The sequence below is a fragment of the Vicugna pacos genome, chromosome 3, assembly GCF_048564905.1.
Source record: "Vicugna pacos chromosome 3, VicPac4, whole genome shotgun sequence".
Taxonomy (NCBI): Eukaryota; Metazoa; Chordata; class Mammalia; order Artiodactyla; family Camelidae; genus Vicugna; species Vicugna pacos.
In genome coordinates this window covers 59,609,807-59,634,426 of record NC_132989.1, presented here as the reverse complement: position 1 = coordinate 59,634,426, position 24,620 = coordinate 59,609,807, and the positions used below count along the sequence as shown (strand labels likewise).

The 24,620-nt window shown below is 34.9% G+C and overlaps 1 protein-coding gene across 1 annotated transcript in view; it reads left to right on the top strand.

The window, feature by feature from the left end:
* ADGRV1 (adhesion G protein-coupled receptor V1) overlaps positions 1-24,620 on the top strand; it is a 440,955-nt gene that overhangs the window by 266,593 nt on the left and 149,742 nt on the right. The window contains exons 83-84 of the mRNA XM_072958404.1: positions 13,436-13,552; positions 23,593-23,771. Of these exons, the coding sequence (XP_072814505.1) occupies positions 13,436-13,552; positions 23,593-23,771 (296 nt within the window). The remainder of the gene's footprint in view (positions 1-13,435; positions 13,553-23,592; positions 23,772-24,620) is intronic.

The following is a 24,620-nucleotide window of genomic DNA, read 5'->3' as shown; positions in this document are numbered from 1 at the left end:
GTCAACTTCTGAGGTTCCAGGTAGACATGAATTTGGGGGTGACACAACTCAAACTAGGACAAGCTCCCCCTTTATTTTTAAAAATGCAATTCCAATATTCCTAAGCAAAACAAAACAAGGCCTTTCGTGGCCAATGAACTGAATTTCTTTCTTTTCAAAAGACAGATTTTTCGTCTTTCTTTTTTTTTCTTTAGTATTCTAAAGAGGCCTAAAATACCAATATTTAAGAGAGGGAGGTGGAAGAGAATGCAGGTTCTGAAACAGCATGGAGAAGGTTATGAGAACAGCTACTCTGACCACAAATTTGGGTAGTCTGTTCTGTCACAAGTGTATTTTTACCCCAGGCAAGGAGGACAGTGTTGCAGATGCTGGAGAACCCATGTGTCTGTGCTGTCTTCCTGCATCATCAGTTACCAATGTTAGTTTACAGCTTAATAAAATTAATATATAGCTGAAGTTAAGTAAGCAGGATGATACTAAGCAGCATGTAAAATTCACACAGTATTTAAAGATTAAGTCTGACATACACACGCACAAGAAGTCTCCGTCAAGGATACAGCTCCAGACTTCCTAGGAGGAGTCAGACTTGCATATTCTTCTCCCACAGAAGTACTTGAGTAGAAAAGTTTGAGATATGCTAAATGTGTTATAGCTTATTCTACACAACTGCCCAACAAGATAAATATAATTAGCTTGATTTTAAAGATATAGATCTGAAGTTCAAAAAGTTTAGTAACTTTCCTGACATCACTGTTAGTTGCTGGAAATAATTCAAATTTGAGTCCAGGACTCTGATTTAGAAGAAAGAAATCTTGGGGGAGGGTATAGCTCAAGTGGTAGAGCACAAGCTTAGAATACAAAAGGTCCTAGGTTCAATCCCCAGTACCTCCTCTAAAAATAAATAAATAAATCTAACTACCTCCCCCCACCAATAGAAAGAAAGAAAGAAAGAAATATATAAAAGAAATTTTTTAAAAAATTGTACAATAGAAGAATGAAATCTTTATGTTACATAAGGAAGAGTGTTAGAAGCAAGCAAGTGTGAAGAAGGAGGACACACTGCTAACATAAAATATCAAACACATCAAGTTGGATGAGGACTGAAAAGTAGTCTTAGGCATTTGGCCCTTGGTAGCCGTGAAACCTAGATTTTAGAAGACTGAAAGATGAACGTGAACCAGAAATTAGTTAAGGAAATTAGTAAGAAGCATTATGGAGCTTAGATGGTGGAGGTAATAAATGGGAGAGTGGAGTCCCAGAACAGGTTAGTAGAAGAGGGATTTGGTTACTAGCACAAGTGTAGAAAAAAGAGGGGAGTTGCCTTTCCCTGTTATAAGGGAACTCTAGGGGTTCTCTGCATAATAGAGTGCCTGTGCACATAATGACTGGATTTGGTTTAGAGTCTCTGAGATGCTTTTGAAAGACGTCAGAACAAAGCCAAAAAATGATGGTATTTTACAGTGGTGTGATAATGTACATTAGCTTTCATCCAGTCCAATCCTGTTAATTTTTAAATGGATTGTGTTCCATTGACTGATAAGTGACTCAGTAAAGTACATGGTGCTCTGATGTGGAGTTTCTTTGACAAAGGAGGGATGACTTCACTCATGTTTGATTAACCATTTCCAGAATAATGCATTGTTAAACACGAGCTTTGTACAATGGTTGGTCAACGTTTCCTATCAGTATCTTAACAAATGAATGTTCCTGAGTATAGGAGAACTGGCAGTATGTTTATTCATAACTATGGTTGTTACTGCAATGAAAAAAATACAGTAATGAGTAGATTTTAAAGTTTCATGCTTCGTTTTAAAATGTATTTATCTCCTGGATCAAATTATATATGGGGGAGGTGCATATATTGCTGTATGTTAAAGTAATTACATCATACTGTTCACTGTGGAGAGGAAGTAGTCCAGGTGAAAGATAATGATGGAAAGTGGGGAGAGATTGACATGTTCGAGAGGTATTTTAAAAGTATAACTGATAGGATTTGAGAATTAGTTACACAGGATGAAAAATAAAAGGAATCAAGTTCTTGAGTAACTGGATGGATGGTGGAGCCATTGACTGGGACACAAAACACTGGAGTAGTAGGAGTACTTTTGATGGAGAGGACCAAAATTTTAGAGTGGAGCCTTGTAGAAAGAGGTTATGCCTGAGTATATATGTCTATTTCATAATTATAAGTAATTTATAAATAATGTTCTGTTATCTGTATTTCTCTTTCTTCTTACGGTTGATAGGGCTGCTAACTGAATAAAACGTTGATGCTTATAATTTAATTTTGCTGCCATCGACAGAAATAAGCCTCAGTCTCCTTTTATATCCTTATTCCTACTTTGCAGAAGAAAGAATAATCACTTTATAAAGTTGTGGTTAAAACATAAAAATAGTGGGAGAGAAGAGATCTGGTGTGTGACTTAGCCTTGATAGAGATTAGCTCATCTTTGCATTTAGGTGGTCCACTTTTCCCAGCTAGGAAACATTTCTTCTGCTCCTGTGTCTTCCATAGAGCCCATCTCAGTGCTAGATATTCTCTGCCTACTAAGTAGAATCTGAATATCTGCCGCCAAGGCAGTGTGCCTCCACTTCTAACCTCTGCCCGGCTGTTGCCGTCTCCACCTCCACGCTTTCTCTCTGCCTTTCTTTCGGTTTCTGCCTCTTCTCCAGAGAATCTTCACTTTAATTCAAAGTTGGCTGACTCTTTATAGACATCATTTGGCAGCTGACATGCTCTTTTCCTTCTGATCAGATTGTGGGCTATCGTTTATTCTCTCCGAACTCTTTCTATTTGAATTGCTACATTCTATTCAAGTGTGGTACATTGTGTACAGTCTCATTTTTGCCTAAGGGTGGGGACATGAGAAAGATTAGGGTGTTTGGAAAGGTGGGCTACTTTGAAATTTGGAGAATTGTGGATGCTTGAAGCTGCCATATGCCGATCTATAGGTACCCCACATGTATAAGATGGTCAAGTACAATTCAGCTTCCATGAGTCTTTGTCTTCTTCCAAACAGTGTTTTATAACCCTCTCGGATGAATCAAATGTTTGCCTTTGGGACACGAACTCAGGTTAGCTCTCTGTGTAGATAATAATAAGAGGAAATACCAGAATATCCCCTCAGATAGCTACTATTTAGATACAAGGGTAATCGTTTTCGTATATCTTGACTTATTTATGTTGACTTGCCCTGTTTTCTTGTATATAGCCTTTTATTTCCTAGATGCTGGTGAGTTATCTATAGAAGGAATTTTTCATTTTTAAAAATTTTAGAAGAGAGGCATTTGGGTTTTGTTTTGATAATTGTTGTGTCACCTATTTTTCCAGTTCAAGAATATAAATTTTAATATTAATATGAATTTAAAAGCAGTTTAATAAAATGTACTCATTGAAAAGAACAGTTTGAATCACTTGTGAGAGCCACCAGCTTTGACCAAGTAGATGGGAACACTGGTATTATCAGAAATACTCTTTAAAGCCACATAGCAAATCTCAGTTCTTTCTCCACATTCAGAGAACTAGTGACAATCCTTGCCTAAACTTCAGCCGTTGTCCTGAAAACAGCAGAGAATAGCAAAAAAAAGAATCAAGTTAGCAGTCAGATAAGGCCAGTTCAAGCTCTGTCACTGGCGAGCTGTAAAGCCTTTGAATTTCTGCTTCCTTAGCTATCACACAGGGGTGATAACCTTATAGGACTATTATGAGGATTAAAATGAAATAACCTGTCTACAGAAACCACAGAAAGCCTGCCACACCTTAGGACCCCAATAAATGATTACTCTCTTCCCCATTTGAGTCAAGGCATTGCCCATTGTGCCCATAATACTCAGTGTTTTCGGACAGTCCTGGGAATCATATACTCAGTTTTACAGTTCCAGGAATACTGGGTCTTCTTGGAGGAACTAATTTATTTTTAGTGCAGTTATTGGTTCTGTTTTTGTTTTAACTGACCTACTCAGATAATGATGACTCTTGACAGTTCATAAACATCCTGATGTTTCTACTTCAAGAACAGTTATGCAGAATTATTACACAATTCAAATTGAGCAAAGTCTGAGAAACTCATAGAAACTGTGACTTCATTTGTACCATAGAATTCCCTATTTTTATATAGTTTTATTATGCTTTTATTTATAGATTTTTATTCATTTATTTTAATATTTATATGTAATACATATAAATAATATGATATATTATTTTTATTATATATATTTAATCATTTAATCATATAGAATTTTTCTGTACAACTAACTATATAACTAACAAGTTATTTACCAACTGGTAATAACTAGAGTCTTTATTTGCTAGCTGTTCATCATCCTGTCCAGTGTCATGCAAATGATTAAACCTATTTGAACAAATTACCCATGCTTACTTTATGACAGATACTGACATAAAATTTACACTTATTAATACCTTTGATCTCCACAGCAGTCCTATGAGGTAGGTAGTGTACTCATCATCTCTGTTTTACAGATGAGAAAAGAGAGGCACAAAGAGGTAGTTTTCCAAAGTTCAAAAACTAATAAGGATTGGAGTTAAGATTTAAGTTAAGTATTTCTAGCTCAGAGTTCATGATCTCAATCACTGTACATTATTGTTATTTTTGTTTTTGTTTTGTGTGTGTGTGTGTGTGTGTGTGAGAGAAATGATTGGGGGATTTGAAATTTTGAGACTTTAATTTCAATTTTTAAAAAAGTATATAGAAATTTAGCTATTTGATTTGCAGTAAAATGTGGGTTAAAATTAATAAACTGAAAATAACGTGTGCCTTTCCTTTATAATAATTGTTATAACTTTCTTGCATAATTCTAAAAGGGCAAATGGTGCAAAGAATAACGTAAGAAGGAGTATGGTAATGGTTGTGGAAAATGTATTCAATTTTTTTATTCCTTAAAAATCTAGATGAAAGATAAAAGCTTCTTTCTTTAAAGGCTTTAAAAATGTGTTTAGTTTCTGCTATGCTCATTTAATTTTGACTATGCCATTAGATTGATCAAATAATTATCAATAGTAATTAAAAAGTACTTTGTATATTTAAACAAATACTGAGATAACTAAATGTTAAGCTGACATTGATTTTTAATGATAAATGAATATATTAGATATCCATGTACTGTGTAAAATCCTTTGTAAAACAGGGCTTCTTTTCCAAGTTATTTTAAACTTTCATTAAGCCTCAGTGTCCTCCTCTATAAAATGGTGGCAGTGACATCTAAATTGCATGGATTATTTAGGAATAAGATGAAATAATATCTTGGAAGGCGTTTAGCATAGTACCTGGCACATAATAACCACTTATTAAATGGAAATTATTATTATTGTTATTACTGATAAAAATAAGTTAGTACTTCTTTGACTGTGTATCAGGTCAGAAAGACTAGTCTTGGTGTTAATGAATGATTCATTTCTTTAAAGAAAAATGAAGAAATAAAAACAATAACATACATCAAAAAATCTGAAGTCAGGGTAAGAGATTATTGTTTTTTTTGTAAATACTGTTGTCTTTCACAGAATGGCCTTTTAAAATGTCTTTACCTCTGTGTGGTAGATTATTGCAAGCAATCTACTTTACTGAAGATAAACTGAGACCAAAATTGAGATGTGTATAGACAAGCCATAAAGTTTTTATCTTTTAATAATAATTAACATTTTGTAGACTGATTTATTTTGTCATATACTTAAACAGATAACTTAATCTGACTGCATATACAATCTAAGTGAACACTTCGAATCTCCATCTGCTTCTGATTAATAGCTGCAGATTCACTTCTGTTCTGATGGTATCATGTAGCATGAGCGGGACGTCTGTGCCCTGTGTTGTTTACAGCAGTAGGGACGAGGGTACACTGAAGACAGGGCATGTATAGAATGTGCCGCTTGAAAACTGAAAGTGTGTTGATTGATTTTTTACTGTGTTTTCACTATGGCAACTATAATAATGTAATAATTATAAAAAACCTGTTTAGGCTGGTTTCTGACATTCAGTAGTTGCCAAAAACTTGCATAAAGCACCTCCCTGACACACCTAAGACATTCAGAGACATATTTAGTTTAGTAAGGATCTTTGATTCCATACATTTTGTATAATAGCTGAAGTAACTATAAAATATAAGGAGTTGAGATTGATTTGCGATGGAAGGAAGGAAGGGAGGGAAGAGGGAAGGAAGGAATGAAGAAAAGTGAGCATAATAGATTTTGCATTCTTTGACATGAAAACCACAGGAAAGCTATCCAAGAATATTTAAAGTCTTATAGCCAATGTAGCAAAAGAATAGCTGTGTGAAATTGGTGAAAATAATTATAATGTTAAGTAAGATGCTTTTAATAATAGTGAAAATTAAGATTTGGTATTGACAGCATGTTTCTGACATGTAAACATTCTCTTAAAGGATAGGGTAGAAATACAAGGGAAAAGATACTAGCCCAGAAAAAAAAAATACTAGTAAACATACTGTGTGATCACAAGGTAATGAAGAAAAGATAAGAAAAATAGGTATGGCTTTATTTCAAGTACTGTGTTTATAGGAACATGCTCCAGGCAATCTCTTTTGGGCATAGTCAGGCAGGAACAAAAAAAGATAGATTTTCCTCAGAGTTATTTTCCCGTTTCTGGCTTCCACACTACTGCATAAGGAATTAAAGATTATCACTAAGTTCTGGTGTTTTATGTTTAATATTGTGTTAAAGGTCTTCAGAGAATTTTAAATGTTTTTTCAAATAATTTTAAAATTGCACAGATAATGGTGGTAAAAAGTTAAACAAAAGGGAGTCTGTCACCACAGAATGCATTACTGTCATGAAAATGTCATTACACTTGTGATGACGTTACACTTGGCAATGCCACCGTGGCCAGTGCAGCAGCAGCATGCAAAGATCTCTTTGTCTTTAGCATCAGATTAAAGTTATACACAATTTTCTACTGAGAGGAATTTTGCAGACATAAATGAGTAGCAGAGGGAATTCAGAGCTCAGCATTTTGTGGGGTTTTTTTTAACTTAAAATATCTTGTTTTTGTCACTGAAATTAATGTTTAAAATAGCTTACGAGCTAACTTTGAAAGGAGAGTGTAAAACTTTTTGTGGTCAAGAAAAGAGAAGTAGATCAGAAAAAAATGAGCTATAAAAATTCACGAAGGAAAGTATAAGGATAATTTAGATTTAAGTTCTTTTTAGTTGAGCTCAGGACAGAGCACCGTCATAATAGAAAAATTTTAATTAAAAAATATTAAAAACAGGATCTAAAAGGTATTGAATACTTACTAGATTCTACCTCGAGTCAGGATAAAATGACAGGGGCTAAATTTATCCTTAAATCTGCAACAAATACATTTTTTTCTTTCGTTACTTTATAGATATCCATCTTCTTCCTTTGGCTTCATATGATTTTTCCTCTATATGTGTGCATTTCTATATCCAAAATTTTATCTTCTTATAAGGACACCAGTCAGAGTAGGTCCCACATAAAGACCTCATTTTAACTCAATTACCTCTTTAATGACATCATATTCTAATACAGTTATATTTTGAGGTACTGGACTTTAGTACTTCAACATATGAATTTTAGGAGGACATAGTTTAGTTCATAAAAATACTTAATGGTGAAAAACCAAATGTTTCTCCTTAAGATCAGAAGTAAAAGAAGGATGATCATTTTCACCACCTCTGTGTATATACAGTATACCTACATTTCTATCTGTCTGTCTGTCTATCTATCTACCTACCTACCTACCTACCTACCTATTTATCTATCTCCAGTTAAGTATGGCAGGAAGAAGGAATTAAAACTATTCTGATTTTAAAAGTAGGTAAAATTTCCTTTATTTAGAGACCACATGATCCTTTACATAGAAAATATAATGTTTTCTACTGAAGAGCTATTCAAACGGGTGTTCTGTGAGTTTGCAGAATACAAGATCAATATACAAAAATCAATTTTTATTTCTATACTAGCAGTGAACAATAAGAAATTAAATTTTTATGAAATATCAATTAAAATAACAGCCAAAATAGAAAATACTAAGGGGTTAATCTTTTCAGAAATATGTGAAGGACCTATACATGGACAGTTCTGGAAAAATTGGTTATCTACCTGCCAAACAAAAGGCTTTGGATCATAATTTTCATCATATTTTAAATAACTCAAAATTAATCAAAGTTCTAATTTTAAAACCTGAAACTGTAAAACTACTAGAAAAACATAAGCAAAAACTTCTGTGAATTTGAATTAGGCAAAATTTTCTTAGATGTGTTACCAAAAATGTATAATCAATAAAATATATGACCCAGTCCATAATTGGGTTTCATCAATGTTAAAAACTTGTTTTTCGAAAGACACTGTTAAAGAGAATGAGAACACAAGTCACAGACTTGGAGAAAATATTTGCACACAAGTATCTGATTAAATACTTTTGTCATGAATATGGAAAGAACTTATAAAACTCAAACCAATTTTAAAAGTGGGCAAAAGAGTTAAGTGGGCATTTCTTCAAAGAGAGATATGGATTGCAAATAAACACTGAAAAAGATGATCAACATAATTGCTAATTAGGAAAATGCAAATTAAAACCACACTAAGGAACTACAGTGTACTTATTAGAAAGGCTAAAATTTAAAAAACTACCCATAACAAGTTTTAGTGAAAATGTGGAGTAACTAGATATATACATTTCTGACAAGAATGTAAAATGTTACAACCACCTTGGGAAAATAATCAATTTTTTAAAAGATGAAGTACCCACTTACCATATGATCCAACCATTCCTCTCCTAGATATTTACTCAAGGTAAATGAAAGCATATGTCCATACAAAGACTTGTACATTCAGAGCAGCTTTACTTATAAAAGCCAAAATCATGAAACAACCCAAATATCCATCAACAAGTGAAAGGATACATAATTAGAATATTATTCAACGATAAAAAGAGAATGAACCATTGATACATTGTTTTGGATGAATCTCAAAATAATTTTGCTGAGTGAAATACACTAGAGGAAAAAAAAGTACATATGATTCCACTTGCATGCAATTCTAGTAAATGCAAACTAATGGGCAGTGACAGAAAACAGGTTGCCTGGGGATGTGAGAAGTGATACTGGTGCAGGAAGGTACTATGAAGGTCATGAGGAAACCTTTGGGGATGGTGTATATATTAATTATCTTGATTGTGATGGTTTCACAGGTATATGTATGTGTCAAAACTTACTAACTCATACACTTTAAATATGTGCCATTTATTGTCTGTCAGTCAGACTTCATTAAAGCTGTTTGAAAAAACACTATGCTCAAAATTGTGATAGGGTCTGTACAGGATACTGAATACTTGCTATGTTTTCCTTTGTAAAAAATGTGTTTCAAAATAATTATAATGGAGAATATGATCAAATTGTTGCCCTTAAGAAGTTGACAGTTTTCCAAGAGATCAAGGCTGATTTTTATCTAAGATTTGGGAGAATTGGATAGGAAAATCAATCCTTATGTTAATAAAATTCTATTTTAAACTCCAGAAGAGGAAATGGTTGTTTGTGATTGAAAAAAAAAAAAAAGCCATATCTTCATGATAACATCGACATTTCAACCATACCTTGAAAAATGGACATGATTTCAACAGAGAAAGATAGGAAACAGAAATTCTAGCTAAAGGAAGACAAAGAACAAAGGCAAAGAGTTAAGAGACGATGGAACATGTTTTAGGGAAGAGCAATCAATGCAGTGAGAGTAGCAGGTTTGGAACATGAAGTGTCCTTTGGAAGATAAGCTTAGGAAGAGGAGGTGGGGCAGATGGGGCTTGCAGGGCAAGCCGCCGTAATTCTGTTTCCTCTTTGAGTATTTCTTCGACTTCCGCAAGCAGAACTAATCAGTCTTGACTTTGCACTCCCCTGATATTTCACCCCATACCCTGTTATAACACCTGTCACATTTTATTGTGTCATGTGGGTGTCTGGCTTCACCCATAGGCACTCTCCTAGTAGAAAGGACATTTGGCTCAATAACAAGTGCTGGAAACACTCTAAAAAATAGGAAAGTCTAGGAGTCTATCATGATCAGAGTAGGCAGGTGGAATTTGACTTCTTCTGTAAAAACTGAGTAGATTTTAGAAAGATGGAGAGTAGAGAGAGAGGCATTTCAGAGAGGGAGAAGTGAGAATGTCCAAAGTAAAGTGTGGGGGTCGGGGTGGGGAGTAATATATTAAGGAATACTGAGAAGTGAGGTTTACAGGAAAACCAGTTTTTATGAATAGTTATTGCTTAGCTCAAGCAAGAAGAGATGCATGCAATTTATTTAAAGTGAAAAAGTTGATATTTCTCTACATTTCCTCCCTTGGCTGTTAAAGTAGAGCTCTAATCAAGCAGAATAAGAAACGATTTTATAAGTGAAAACAAAATATATCAGATATCTCTTTGGAGAATTTACTTCTTTTTCTTTTAGTTAAGATGTGTTATATCAATATAGAATTAAGAATAGTATTGTATTTTTCATGGGCATTATTTCTTTTGCCATTGTGAACCTGTGGTGGGCCATGGATTAGAAAAGATTGAGAAACAGTGAACTAGAATTTCAGCATTTTGAGATGACTCGTGCTTGATTTAGCTTGGTGGGCAGCAGTGTGGTGTTCTAGAAAGAATGCAGACCTTATAAGTCGAAACACCAGGATTTGAATCCCACTTTAAAACTTGTTCAATACTCTTAAACCAGTTAGTTCCCCTATCAGATCCTCATTTATAATTTATGAAATTGGGATAAAAACAATAAAGACTTCACATCATTAATATGTGGCTTACACACACACACACACACACGCACACGCACACACACACACACACACACACCACAGAGAGAAAATGTGTAGCACTTTGCTGGTACACAGTTTTCTGCCATCGTATTCTTAAATAGATGACACAATGCTTTGCAGATAGTAGATACTCCAGCACTTAATTACTAAATGAATCAATACATGACTGACTGAGAACCATTGAAAAATTCCTTGATTCCTCTTATGGTCTTCAACTTAGTGTATCCAGAGAACTGACTGTGAAAATAACCTTTTTCCTGTTCATCCTGATGTGTTTGAGTAAAAAAAAGCAATGGTAAAACGTCATCTTTTCTTAGGTTGCCCCTAAAGATATGTGAGCTAAATATGCTAGTAGATTTTATTTTACTTTAATCATTTAATTTGTATTTTAATTCAACTTAATTTAATTTTAGGTAGGCCCGGTGACCTGTAATTGCTGATTCTCCAAATATTCTTACCTTGTCCCTATTGTAGCAGTGTGTTCATGTTCAACGGTAGTGTTTTGGAGAAGGTATTCAATGAATATTTGTGGAATTTAGGAAGGTTAAATTTACAACATGTTACAATTAAGAAGTTAGGAAGCTAAAATCTAGGAAAATCTAAGCATGTTTTTAAAGTAAGCTCTAATACAAAAGCTATTTGTGATGTGCTCTGGAAAGGCAAGCTTGTTGACTTTTTTTTTTTAGGAAACTCAGTTGTACCAGATTGTTAGGAAATAGTGAGACATACATTTCTAGCGTCTGCTTTTTTTTTAAATTGTGTGTTATAAATACTCCAAATCTAGGGCTAAATAAACAGAAAGTTGAGTCAAGAATACTTCTCATTTAAAAAATAATCCTGGAATTTTGGAATAGAAAGGGACTTGAGAGTTTATCTTTTCCACCTTCTTCCTACTACTGATGAGGGAATTAGTCCCAGAAGGGTAAACTGACTTGTTTACTGTCCATAGCTTTAAAAAAAAAAAAAAAAAGGATTCTTTTTCTCCTATCCTTGGTCCAGAAAGTACTCAGTAAACAATTCCCATGAGGGAAGAGTTACTTCAGTGTGGCACGAGATACATATTATTGCAAATTTAATAGTTAGCATTTGGGTTCTGTAATTGGCTGAGGAGACTGGTTAAGGTGAGTCTTACCCCATAAAACAGAGATATTGGGAGCATGCAAGGCCTGACCCAGACGCTGACATTCACCAGAGTGATACCACCCTGGGAGCACTGTTGGGCAGAACTTTTCAGGGAGATTTAATGTATACATTTCAGGGACAAAAAGATTGAGGAGGGGCATATTCCATTTGAAAAATAAAAACCACACTTTGTCCCATTGCTCTGGTTTGGTTTTGAGTACATTATTCATTTTTTTTTAAATTGTAGCAGCACTAAAGGTATTTGTGCTTCCTTTTTAGAAGTTGAGAGTTTTTGAGACGTTATGTCAGCTAGTTTTTTTCTTACCACACTCCTCTGTCTTTCTGGAATTAACCATTCTTTCTTTTAACAATCATTTATTGAACATTTCTATATTCCAGGCAGAGTGGTAACCTGTGAAAACGTTAAGTTGAGAAGACTTGGTCTCCATCCTAAAGAGAAAGGGAGTTTATGCCTTGAGAGGTTACAGTATACTGTTATTGCTCCAAACTTTCTCTTGCCGGCTATAGCACACCTTTCAGTACAAAATTTGACACAGTAGTCATTTTATCGTAGAGAAATTACAGAATGATAGAAATCACGAGAGTTTTCGCTTCATTTATTTATCCATTTATTCGACAAGCGTGTATTGAATACCTCCAGTAGGAACTGGAGGTCCAGACTTTCGGGGGCCAGACTTTGGGCTGTGTGACTGGGTAAAATATTCAGTAATCCTGCCTTCATAGGACTTACATTCTAGTGGGTGAGACAAACTTTGACCAAGAAACATAATAAATGAACAACTACAGAGAATGTTAGAAAGTGGTAAGTGCTGTTTAAAAAAATAGAAAAGTAGGGAGGGGGATCATGTGTGTGGGAAAGAAAGAAGAAAAGGGGGTGTAATATTAAATAAAGCGGTCAGGAAAGGTCTCGTTGTTTGTAAAGGTTATGTTTGAACAGTTGTGAAAATTATGTTGTGAAGACTTGAGGGCAGTTGACATGAAAACCCAAGAATTAAGGTAACCATAGGGTTTGGATTTTTAACTTTAAGTCTGTTTTGTTATATATGTTACTTCCTGATAATAGGATGCAGATGATGGTGAAGTCAGAGCTTTTGCTTCTTTCTTTTCTCTCTTATTAGCTTTGACTTAAACAAGGAATGATATTTCCTCTCTATTTTCTCTTTTGTACTTAAATAAATGTATTTCATAGGATTTTTGTCCACCCATGATAAAAACAAGGTTTACTTTGAGAATTCCTCTTGACGATCCAAAGCAGCATGTAGCATAATTTCATATAATTCATTATTTCTTAGAAACATAAAAATCTGTGAATTGCCATTTTTAGAATGACTTAGTCATCTCAGTTTGGGCAGTAAATCAACTTATTTTCCCTTTGAATCGTTGAATCATAGATTCAGTATCTATGATTTAATAAATTATAAGAAAATAGTTTATTTTCTTAATATTTTTGATTGAAGTTAACATGATTTGAAAATAAAAGTATGTGTTTCTTACAGATTGTGTTCCTGGCATCTGCATATGCAAGTCCCCAACTCACGGAGGAGAGCTGTTCGGCTGTGGCTGCTGTCACACATTACCTGTATCTTTGCCAGTTTAGCTGGATGCTTATCCAGGTTGGTACCTCGTTTCCTCCCCTGCCCCCTTCAACTCTCCAGTGCATCTGGATGGAGTGGCCTTGGTATCTGATCTTCTTTATTCTGAAATGGAGTTAATTCCATACATTTATCACTACATTCCCAGGAGATCAATGCAAGAAAATCCTTGTACAACTGTACAACATTAGAAGGCATGGTGAACTTGAGGAAATGAGAAGAAATCTAGTGGAACTGAAAATAAGGGAGTAGTAGGAAGTGAGGCTTGTGATGTGGGCTTTTTAGGCACAGTAAGAAATTTTAACTTCTTTTTTAACTGGATTATAGTTTGGTTTTTTTTTTGAGGAAGTCATAGAATTATTTTCAAGCCAAAGAGTGACATAAGATTTAGATTTTAGAAAGAACTTCCTGTTTGTGGTGAATTGAGCTCAGAAAAGAGTTGACATGGGAGCCAGTTAAGTAGCTTAGTAGTTGTATTCAGGGAAAAGAATTCATGGTGATGTGAACCAAGGAGGTAGCAGAAGAGGCAAAGGGAGTGAACAGCTTCTCAAAATTGGTTTTTTTTTTTTTTAAGTAGAACTATAGGATGTAGAGATGGGTTCTAAAGAATGCAGAAGGTGGAACCAAGGGTGTTACCCAGGTTTCAGGCATGAGTGGATGGGTGCATAGTGGTGCTTTGGACTGAAATAATGGTGACTGGAGCTTGGGGGTGGGGTATAGCTCAAGTGGTAGAGCGTATGCTTAGCATATACAAGGTCCTGGGTTCAATCCTCAGTACCTCCTCCGAAAATAAATGAATAAGTAAACCTAATTACCTCCCCTGCCCCCAAAAAATTACAAAAAAGACATGCTGAGTGTGTAGTTCTGTGATCTCCCTCCAATGGGGACTTTGAGAGAAGTGGGATACTCAGAACTAAATCTCAGAACGGAGGCCCATAATACAGAAATACATTAGAAAATTACTGACTTAGAGTTGGAAAAATGGGACCATTGCTTTGGGAGAGAATACAGAGTGAGACCTAGAGAGTCCTAACTATTTTCCTAAGGAACTAGTAAGTGTTGGGGAGAGATCTGAACTCTCTTTTTCTGACTAAAATTCCAAATTCTCTCTGTAGTCCAGTGCTGATCTGCTTGATAAAGAGGCTAATGTGAGAGCTGGATCTACTTCATAAGTATTAATGTCACTAGTTAAATAGCGCAACTAAAATACTGCCTCTGAAAACGATTTCTACATAATGATATTGTTCAGTCTTTCATGTGATAGCAACACTTTCATATGTGTTTCTGAGTGTGTGTGTCAATTGTTTTACGTACACAGGTGCATTCAGACTATTGCATATTCTTTGTTCTTGTTGAATAAGAATTATGTGGGATTTCCACCATCTAGCAATATTTGAGGAAAGTGAGGTGATACTATTATGAGAAAATACCATACAGATTCAAGGAAAGGATATTTTCCCAGGTATGATAGGAGCAGAGAACAGAACTATTCAGTTGACAGAAATAGTTGGAACAGTTGGAGGCCTGCATCTGAGTTTGAATTCTGGCTCTGTCATTATCTTTGTAACCTTTTTAATCAAATTATTGACTCTCCTAGGTTTGTTTCTAAATCTGCATATGGGGATAATCCTACCTCACAAAATTCTTTTTTATAGCAGCTCTATTTATGGAAAGTTTATGGTGTTCTCCAACCCCCCAACAATTAGAAAATAAATCTAAACCATATGACATAAAACAAGTATTTGCTGAAATTAAGATAGCATTTGCTATATTCTCTAATTCTCTTTAGCAGTCTGTCTAAGCTGAGATTTTTATGTGCACCCTGTGTATGATGTCATTTATCTGCCTGAACTGAGGTTCATAGCAGTTTGCTGAAGGTCTTTGTCCATGTCCCTGACCTATTCAGTTTTTGATGAATGACCTAGATGAAGACATAGGAAGCTGTCTTAACAGGTATGCAGATGATGCAGAGCTGAAAAGATAGCTAAAACAGCAAGCTGCCCATGTTAGGAGTATAAGTAGAGTGAATATAGAGAAACTGCACTGTGACAGATTGAAAATGAGAGTGAAAGAGACATTATCCGATGGAGGTTATTGTAAACAACGTGAAATGTTCATTTAACTCAAACTCAATAGCAATCAAATGTGTTAACAGATTGCTTAAAACATAGCAACTATAGTAACTACAAAAACAACACAGACCTGGCTTAGATTAATAACACTATGGAGGCAGCTGAGGGAGCCGTGTTTACATTGTTATCTACAGTATTCAGACAGCCTTGGGGCCCTGTAACCACTGTTAGCAGGAACATTAACCAGCCAATGAGAAGTTGGGAGACAGTCCTATAGGAAACTTGGAGGCAGCTAGAGGTAACTAACCTGGGAAGAACTTAGGAAGATGTGATAACTGCCTGCAAATACTGGGAGGGCTGCTATAGGAGAGAAAGAATGGACTATATTGGGAAGAACCAGAACAAATGGGTCAAAAATTAGGGAAGCAAATTTTGATTCGCATTAAGATTTTTAGAGCCAATAAAAATGTCAAAGTTGATGAAGCTGTTTCTAAAAGTAGAGAGCATCCAGTCACTGCAGTATATTCAAACAGGGAAAAAACCAGCTTTCAAACATGTTTTAGACGGATTTAGATGGAGGGTGTTAGCAGGATGGCATATCAAATTTCACCCAACTTAATAGAGACTGGTGTATTCTATATCTCTTCTTCAAGTCTGGAATAAATATGATTGTGGCTGATGCATATTTAGTAAACTAATTAGATTTCTCTATGGCTAATGGTTTAGGCAAACTATTTAAAGTACCAGTGAAGTTTAATATGTTTCAGATGGTAAACCACACATTTTTCATGGTTTGTGGTGTGACCACAAAGGAAAAACTCAATAACTTCTGATTCTAGGTAGGTTACCTCTAATGAGTTACTTTGTGGTCAGAGGCTGTCACTTTACTAACCTGTGTTTTCCCGTTTATAAAATACAGTCTGCTAAAGTCTTTTTTTAAAAAGTGAAATTCATTTTTAAAACATTATGTAGAAGGTTAGACCACTATTAATCCAATCTTGAACAAAGTTGAAAAAAGTTGAACAAAGTTGAAAAAAATTGAAAGAATATTAACATTTTAATAATTCTACTTAAAAAAATTTTAGCAGTATAGGAAAGAATTTGATATATGTATGTGTGTGCATGGCTTATAATGACAAAAAGTTAATCACTGGCTTTTAATCATTGGGCTAATAAGCATGTCAGAATTATCATTTATTTTGGTCCGCATTATATATTCAGTCTTAGAATAAATGTATTTAAATGAATTTATCTTGAAAAGTTATTTTACTTTTATGTCAGACTTTTAATACATTATAGTGAAATTGGATTCTATTTTAGAGAAGGTAAAGAACAATTTTGTTGGTAAAAATGCTATGTAACTTCTCCAAGTCTGGATTTTCTTACCTGAATGATCAGATTTGTGATAATGGTACCTCTCTTTGAGGACTGTGGAAAGACAAAATGAATTAACACATGGAAAGAGCTTGGAATGGATCCTGGTACAGACTGCACACTCCATATATATTTAGCCTTATTTTTATCTAAGTAAATATGTAGACTAATAATTCATAGATTTTGAAACATGTTAAATACTTTTTTCCAATATGATTTACATCTTTTTTTTTTTTTTTACAAAAGAGAATTAGCTAGATACAGTGGAAAGAGTGGGCTAAAAGTGTGAGGCAGGCACTAACGAGCTACAAAGCCTTAGCAAGCTGAAGTACTCAGTAAAGTGGCTCAGAGCAAGCTCCAGAGCTAATGCCTTGACTGTTTCTTTAGGCTTCCCCTTTCTTTGACAGGGAAGTCATATTGTACATGATGGAAACAGTGTAACAAATTATTTTGCTTATTTTTTTAGAAGTATAAAATTCATGAAGTCCCTTCTTGGCCAAGGAAATTGAGTTATCTTCTGTTTGTGCTTCATGTAGGATCCCTCTGTGAAATTACTGAAGCAACTTCCCACTTCCTTCAAACAGCAGGGTTATGTCCACTGTAAGAAAAATTGACACCGAGAACTTAAACTCTTGTAATGCTTTACTCTATTTTCCTAGTTGTTATTGTTCTGTTTTTCTCTCTTTTTCTGTTTTGATTTGCTTTCATTTTAGAAATGGCATATACTAATGGTACAAAACATAGTCATACACTGTAGAGAAATGTAAAATGGAAAGTACATCCGTTTCTCTTTATTTTATATACTCTCCACCCTCTGCTCTACTGTCAACCCTACCCCCAAAGGTAAACTGTTAATGGTTTCCTGTGTATGCCTCCAGATATAGTCCACAAATATATAAATATTTACAAATAGATGAAAAAGCACGTATGTACATGTTCATGAGTGTATGTTCGTGAATGCATATATATTTATATATAGTGTAAATATATATTTTGTTTATATATATAAACTTACCCCATACAACTGCTTTTTTTCCATTCTATAATATAGCTATTCCATAATTTATTTTTCTAGTCTCCTCTTAATGAAATACTGCATATTTCTAGGTATTTTTGCTATTGTAAACAACGTTCCCTGGAACATCCTTGCACTCTGAACATTTGTTTACTTATAGAATATACATAGAATAAATTCCTAGAACTAACGTCTTTGCTGTTAACGTCTATGTGAAACATGCTACCAGGTGGATTGCCAGACCATGAGTTAATCTGTGAAGGAAATAAGTCACAAGTAAATTATTTGAGATATCAGTATATAATATAGGTAAATAGAAACTTCATTTTACCTGTATATTCATTTGGCCCAGTTTTATGATCATTTCCTGTCACCACATTAAATTGTCTAACAATCTGCTTCAATTACGATCAACATCCAAACTTGAGTTGTCCTTGCAGTCTGTTCATTTCATGCCAAAGGACATAGCTTACTCAAAAATATAATGTTTAATTTTGAAACTAAAGCTTACTTGAGGAATGTATTTTTAAAATGGGAATAAAATTAGGAATCATTTCACAATGGTACTTGAGCATTCTTCTCTTGTGCCTTAATTTCTCTGTAAAATTAGGCTCCGAAGAAGCAAACGTACCTCTGATTTATTCTTTGGTAGAAAGGCTACTTGGTGCCAGAGCATAGCAACAGGAAGGGAAGTGCTAATATTAGCTGTGTTTTTCCTTCGTCATTGATTTGATTTGGGGGGACATCAAAGGTATTGAGGACAACAGACTGGTAATTACCAAGATAAAAATGACATACTCAGGAAGTGCTGAATTCTCTATTCCTCAAAAAGCCCTGCAAAGATTGCTAAGAGGGAGACTAACAGGAGCAAGGGTGAGTGGTAACATTTCTTAGACCCTCTGCTGAAGTGAATGACTAAGAACTTATGGTAATGACAGAATTAATAGCATCCGTGATCTCTGACTAAACTTGATGCTATGTTTCACTCCAGGGCCTCTGGTGACACAACTAATAGCCAAATATTAAACAATAGGCTAGATACCGATCTTATTCACATACTTTGAAAATTTATGGGACTTAAGCAGCCTATTAAGAAAATGCATTTATCTTTTATATTTTATAAATATAATAATATGTATTACATTAGTATATATTTTATGAGCAAAGTAATAAATATGTGCTCATGGAGGATATGAAAGCATTGCATTTATGACCTGTGATAATCCAACAAGTAAAGTATATCTTCAGTTTTCCTGCGTGGACACTTAAAAAGTAGTAGTGGTAGTCACTAAAAATGTTCCTGTAAAGATAAATAGACATGTCCATATAGGAATGTAAGTAAATATGCTTACAGACACACAATCTTGTAGTTTATTCCTATATATTTGAATAGGTATATCTAGGTATTTCAGTTGGTTAGTTTGCATCTTAATCAGAATCAATTTAAATTCTAACAGCCTCGGTTCCTGATTATGGGAAATGTACTTCTCCCATCCCTAGTGTCCTTCTGTGTAAAAGAGAAAACAAAACAAAAACATACACATAATAAAACTTAGAAAAGCAGCTTTCTTGATTAAATGAGGTATAGCTTAATGTGGAGTCTACATTTATTACCCAATTAGTAAGTATTTGTTCCATTCTTCCTCACTTAAGCTGTTGCATTTAACGTTTTTAAGTTTCCACTGGTTAACTTTGACCCCCTTCATTAGGAGTTCAATCCAATCAGTTCTAAAATTCTTTCTTGCAAGGTAGTATGTGAGTGAATAAACTCAATAACTAAAGCAAATTATGAAATAGTTGTTACATTCAACAAAAAGTGTTAAATACTGAAATTATGTACATTTTCATTTGATATTTCTCAATAGAGGTTGCATGCAGAGCATTTTGCTAGGTACTACAATGTGTATACAGAAATTAATCTAACACAGCTCCCAAGTATGTTTCAGCCATTTTTTTCTGATTAACCTTTAAAATTTTTCATTTAGTGTGAGCAAGAAGTGAAGAGGGAGAGAGAACGTCTTATATCCGTACTTGAACCAGGAATATGCATCTCCACTGGCACATAAAATGAGTAGGGGAAAACGAGGACAAGAAAGAAGTCCTCGTGCAAATAATAATGTTGTCAGTATCTGCGTGAATTTCTATGGAAATAAATCTTAACCATAGTCTTCATGTGGTGCTTTGGACTTGTGTTCTATTCCAAGTTCTATCACTAACCCAAATATGGAAAAGCTATGTTTTTCTCTCACTGTCTCACCTTTCTTATTTCTAAACAAGATGTCTTGAGATGGTCCATAAGATGGTTCTTATTTTTAAAGCTTAGAGATAGAAATGAAACTAGGGACCTAGATACTGAAATTTCAGTTCACATTTAGTCTTTAGCGGAAAATCTGTTAAATGTGGTAAGCCGTGGTCAGTTGGTATGAAGCATATTGGTGAGAGTGACACCCTTAAACTTGTGCTGAATTTTCGTAATTCTTTTGGTTCTAATATTGGACAAATACATAGATACTGAGACACGCAGATCACATTTGCTAGATATCTGTCAACATAAAAGTAATTATGCAAACAATGATCTCTTAATACTCTTGCCTTCAATTACAAAAGAGGAGCCATGATTACAGGGAAAGGAATATAGTCACATGTTCCACTGCCTTCTTACTGCAGAAGAATGGCAAAAACTGGAGATTTTATCCCAAGTGCTTCCAAATAGCAGTGTATGTCTCAGCTTTTTTTTAGAACAGTGAAGAAAAACTAGGTGAAGTTCATTTAAGCAATTCAAATTATAAAAGGATAATATTCAAATAAGCATATAGAATAACTCATTGAACCCAAGTGCCATAAGTCAAGGGACTGTGAGCAAGAATGGAAGGCTTAGTCTTCAAACACACTTTCTCTCTTCACTGTACTTTTGGCTGCCTTCGCCATTAAAGTTTATATGTTTATCTTTTGTCATTTGACCAGCTTCGACTATCACAAAATTGCAGGGAATTTAATGGTAAATGGTTGGTCCGGCCTGGGTCAGTCAGGCTTCTCCTCCAGATCAACAGCTATGGGCAGAGGTGCGGAGTCCTGAGTCACTGTGGTATGTTGGCAGGGGTTGGGGGAGTGGGAGTAGGGAGCCAGAGTTCAGAGAGAGTGAGCTGATGACTTAGGCATATATCCCCAAATGTACCTACTGTGCAGAATAACATACACATTAAAATATTTTAAAATTCAAGTAACACTTGAAGTGAATCAGTCAAAACAAATCTTAGGTTTGGGGCATATAGTATTGCTAAAATAATTAAATGTTGTTTCATTACATAATGTTTCATTCTGTAGCAAAAAAAATAAAAGTCATATAATGGTAAATACTGTCCCCAGAGTATACCTCAGTGATTGGATTCTCTTGAGAAGAAAAGAGTTTTGTTTTGTTTTGTTTTTTTAATTGACAAAAACGTATGGCATTTGGAGCTCATTTTGTTTGACTGAGTATATTGTACCTTGAACTCTTTGGAGCAGAAGCGCTGCGTGTATAAATCTAACAGGCAGTTACATTTGTCTCAGTCTTATCTGAGCCTGTGGTAAAGGTCAGACAGCTGCTGAAAGGCTCAGTGACTCTAACTGACGGAACTAAAGTCCGTCTGTGTACAAGTCGACATTTTGGAAATGCCCAGATTTTTATCATGACGAATCAACTTTAAAGTCATTTACCAACCTGTATTCTCCTTCTTGGTTCTTCCACTGAGTTACCATGTTATGTGGATACACACAAACATCTGTTTCAAATAAATAATCAGTACTTTGATTTTGGAAATGAGTTAATCATCCTTACTCTGCATGGATTTTCATTCTCTAAAAAGGCAGTATTGATCACCCCAGCATCAGACACTTGATATAGCCCCACCTATTTGGGTCATGTCTCTATACTAACGGTAGGAAGGAGGAAAAAAAGTCTTCTTGGATCTAATAATTTGTAAAAAAGAAGTTGGAACAAATTTACATAAGCAACAACTCAAAACATGCTTCATAATTACAGATATAAGCAGATGTACATAAAGATATGGAGTGCTGACAGGAAATAAAATTCAGAGACAAAAATCTCCAAGTAACCCAACATTTTTATTCTTTCCTGGTTTAGGCCAATCAATACTAATTCCTCAAGGCAAATTTGGTCCAGATAGAATCTTACTTGGAAGCCTCAGTAAACAGTATCTGAAAACCTTCCCACGAATATTAGGCATGCTGTTTTTCCCATAGAAGAGTTTCCGTTGTATCACTACTTACTTTTGGTCATAAACTTTTTATCTTTTGTCTTTCACACTGTCTGACATCCTGTTAAGAGATCTAAGGGAGGTGGTAACATTTTCCAGTGGTAGCTACGTGCTTAGCACCTTATACGTAAATGTTTTCTGTAATCTTTGTAATAACTTTGTTGTACGCATTTAGAAACGGGCTCTGGGATTGTTGTCACTTGCCCAAAGTTATCCCAGTGCCGTATAAAAATATACATATATAAATCATTGTACTCAAAATTGAGAAAGGGAATTTATCTAGTAAATAAGTATCACTGTGTGAAATATGTATGATATGACATTAATGTTTCTGTAATAAATGGTAATTAAACATCAGTGCTTTTATGAGAAAGGAACACTAGAAGGCAGAATATGTAAGTACTAGATTTGGCTTATATACACACTAGGTGTGATTTGGGGCCAATAATAACATTTCCAGGCCTAAAGTTCCTTCTAATATGTCCCTTCATCCCGCTCACTGTCTATACACTTGTCCCTTTTATATTTTTATCTTAATAGGATAAGAAATAATAGATATAAAGTATGATATAAATATAAGTATTTTCCTTAATGATTTCTTTCCCATTTGTTCGGAAACTGAAAGTCAAGAAAGTAAATACCTCTACCATCTCTGTTATTGCTATATCCCCGGTGCCTAGACTGGCCTTTGAGATTTAATAAGCATTTAATAAATATTTGTCAAGTGAATCAATGAAAAGGGAGAGTATAAATTGAGAGAGAAAAATGGCCACAACACCTACCTGATCTCAGTACATTTTTCTCTGTGCAGTCAGCTTCTGTTTACTTGTCTGTATCTCCCACTGGGGACTGAGACTGGGGCTGCTGTCCCATCTGTATCCCCATTCCCTGAAACGGTGTCTGGACTTACCATGTGATACGCCCTGAATAAGTAAAAGTTGTTTAGAAGTCTGGAACATAGGTCTTTTTACCTCATCATCATCATCATGAAGTTGTCCATGTGGGAAGTAGGTTTGAATACCAGTGCGTGTTTCTTCAAAGACACATTGGCAGAACAATCAGATGATTATGACTGAGAGTAAATCAAAACAAATTAAGAAAAATAAAAAGTACAACAAATAAACTCAGTATTTCCCAATGTTTCTGGACTTTTGAGGTGTCCTGAATTTCTTGGGTATATGAAAGAATGAATGTGTGAACTAACTTAAAAAAAAATCAAATCAAAACTATAGTTATTGAGTAGATCCTGGCCCTTTGGTCAGTAATATGTCTAAGCCAGGTGAGTGTGTGTCCTGTGCCATTAGACCAGAGCCTGTTCATTTCATGTTCTGTTTCTTTCCTTAGTCTGTGAATTTCTGGTACGTGCTGGTGATGAATGATGAACACACAGAAAGGCGCTATCTTCTGTTTTTCCTTCTGAGTTGGGGACTTCCAGTTTTTGTGGTGATTCTCCTCATAGTTATTTTGAGAGGAATCTATCATCAGAGCATGCCACAGATCTACGGACTCATCCACGGCGACCTGTAAGTACATTCAGGCAGAGCACACTGCCTCCTTAGCCATTGTGTTCCCAGGCAGCTTGACTGGTAGATGGTGGAAGCAGTTGACTAAGAGGTCTGACTGAAGGAGTACCACGAAGACTTTTGCCTTCCTGCCACACCATCTAAATCTCTACTTTCACTTATTCTCTCTTTAAGTGAGAAACTACTGCCTCCCCAGTTCCGTTGATAGATGCAGTTTTCTCAGGTGAGTTCATATATCACACAATTCAGAGCAATTTATACCTTCCCATAGTTTAACTTGTTAGATTAAGACAAACAAATAACCTAGTGAAATCAAGGAGCTGTGAAAATGTTAATGAGTAAAATCTGTGAAAAGTTTGGAGTGTGGCATGTTTTCTGAAGAGTCTGATCTTTGGTGGGGTGGGGAGCATAGCAGGCTGCACCATCGTTCATAAGATTCCTAAATACCAGGAGACTGTATCAGAATGAATGGAGAGTGTCAGCAAAAGTGCATGGGAAGGAGACAAGGTCAACTAGGTCCTTTTAATAGATTGTTATTAAAGTGCACTAGTCTTGAAATCTAACAGATTTTTGTACACATGCATATAGACATGGCTTAATCCTGAATCTGGTATCTCAAAGCTCTGAGGACCATTCAGCGCCTTTTATTGACTCCACCAAAACAAAACAAGACTTTTTATAATAATTAAGCTTGAGGATTTAGAGGAAAAAATAACAATGCTAAATAAGAAAGAGTAGTCTATTCGGTCTTATGAGGACGATATCTACAATTATCAAATATTTTACAGGTTATTGTGAAGAAAAAAATGAGTTAATAGATGTGAAAATCTTTGAAAGTAAAAGTACTAC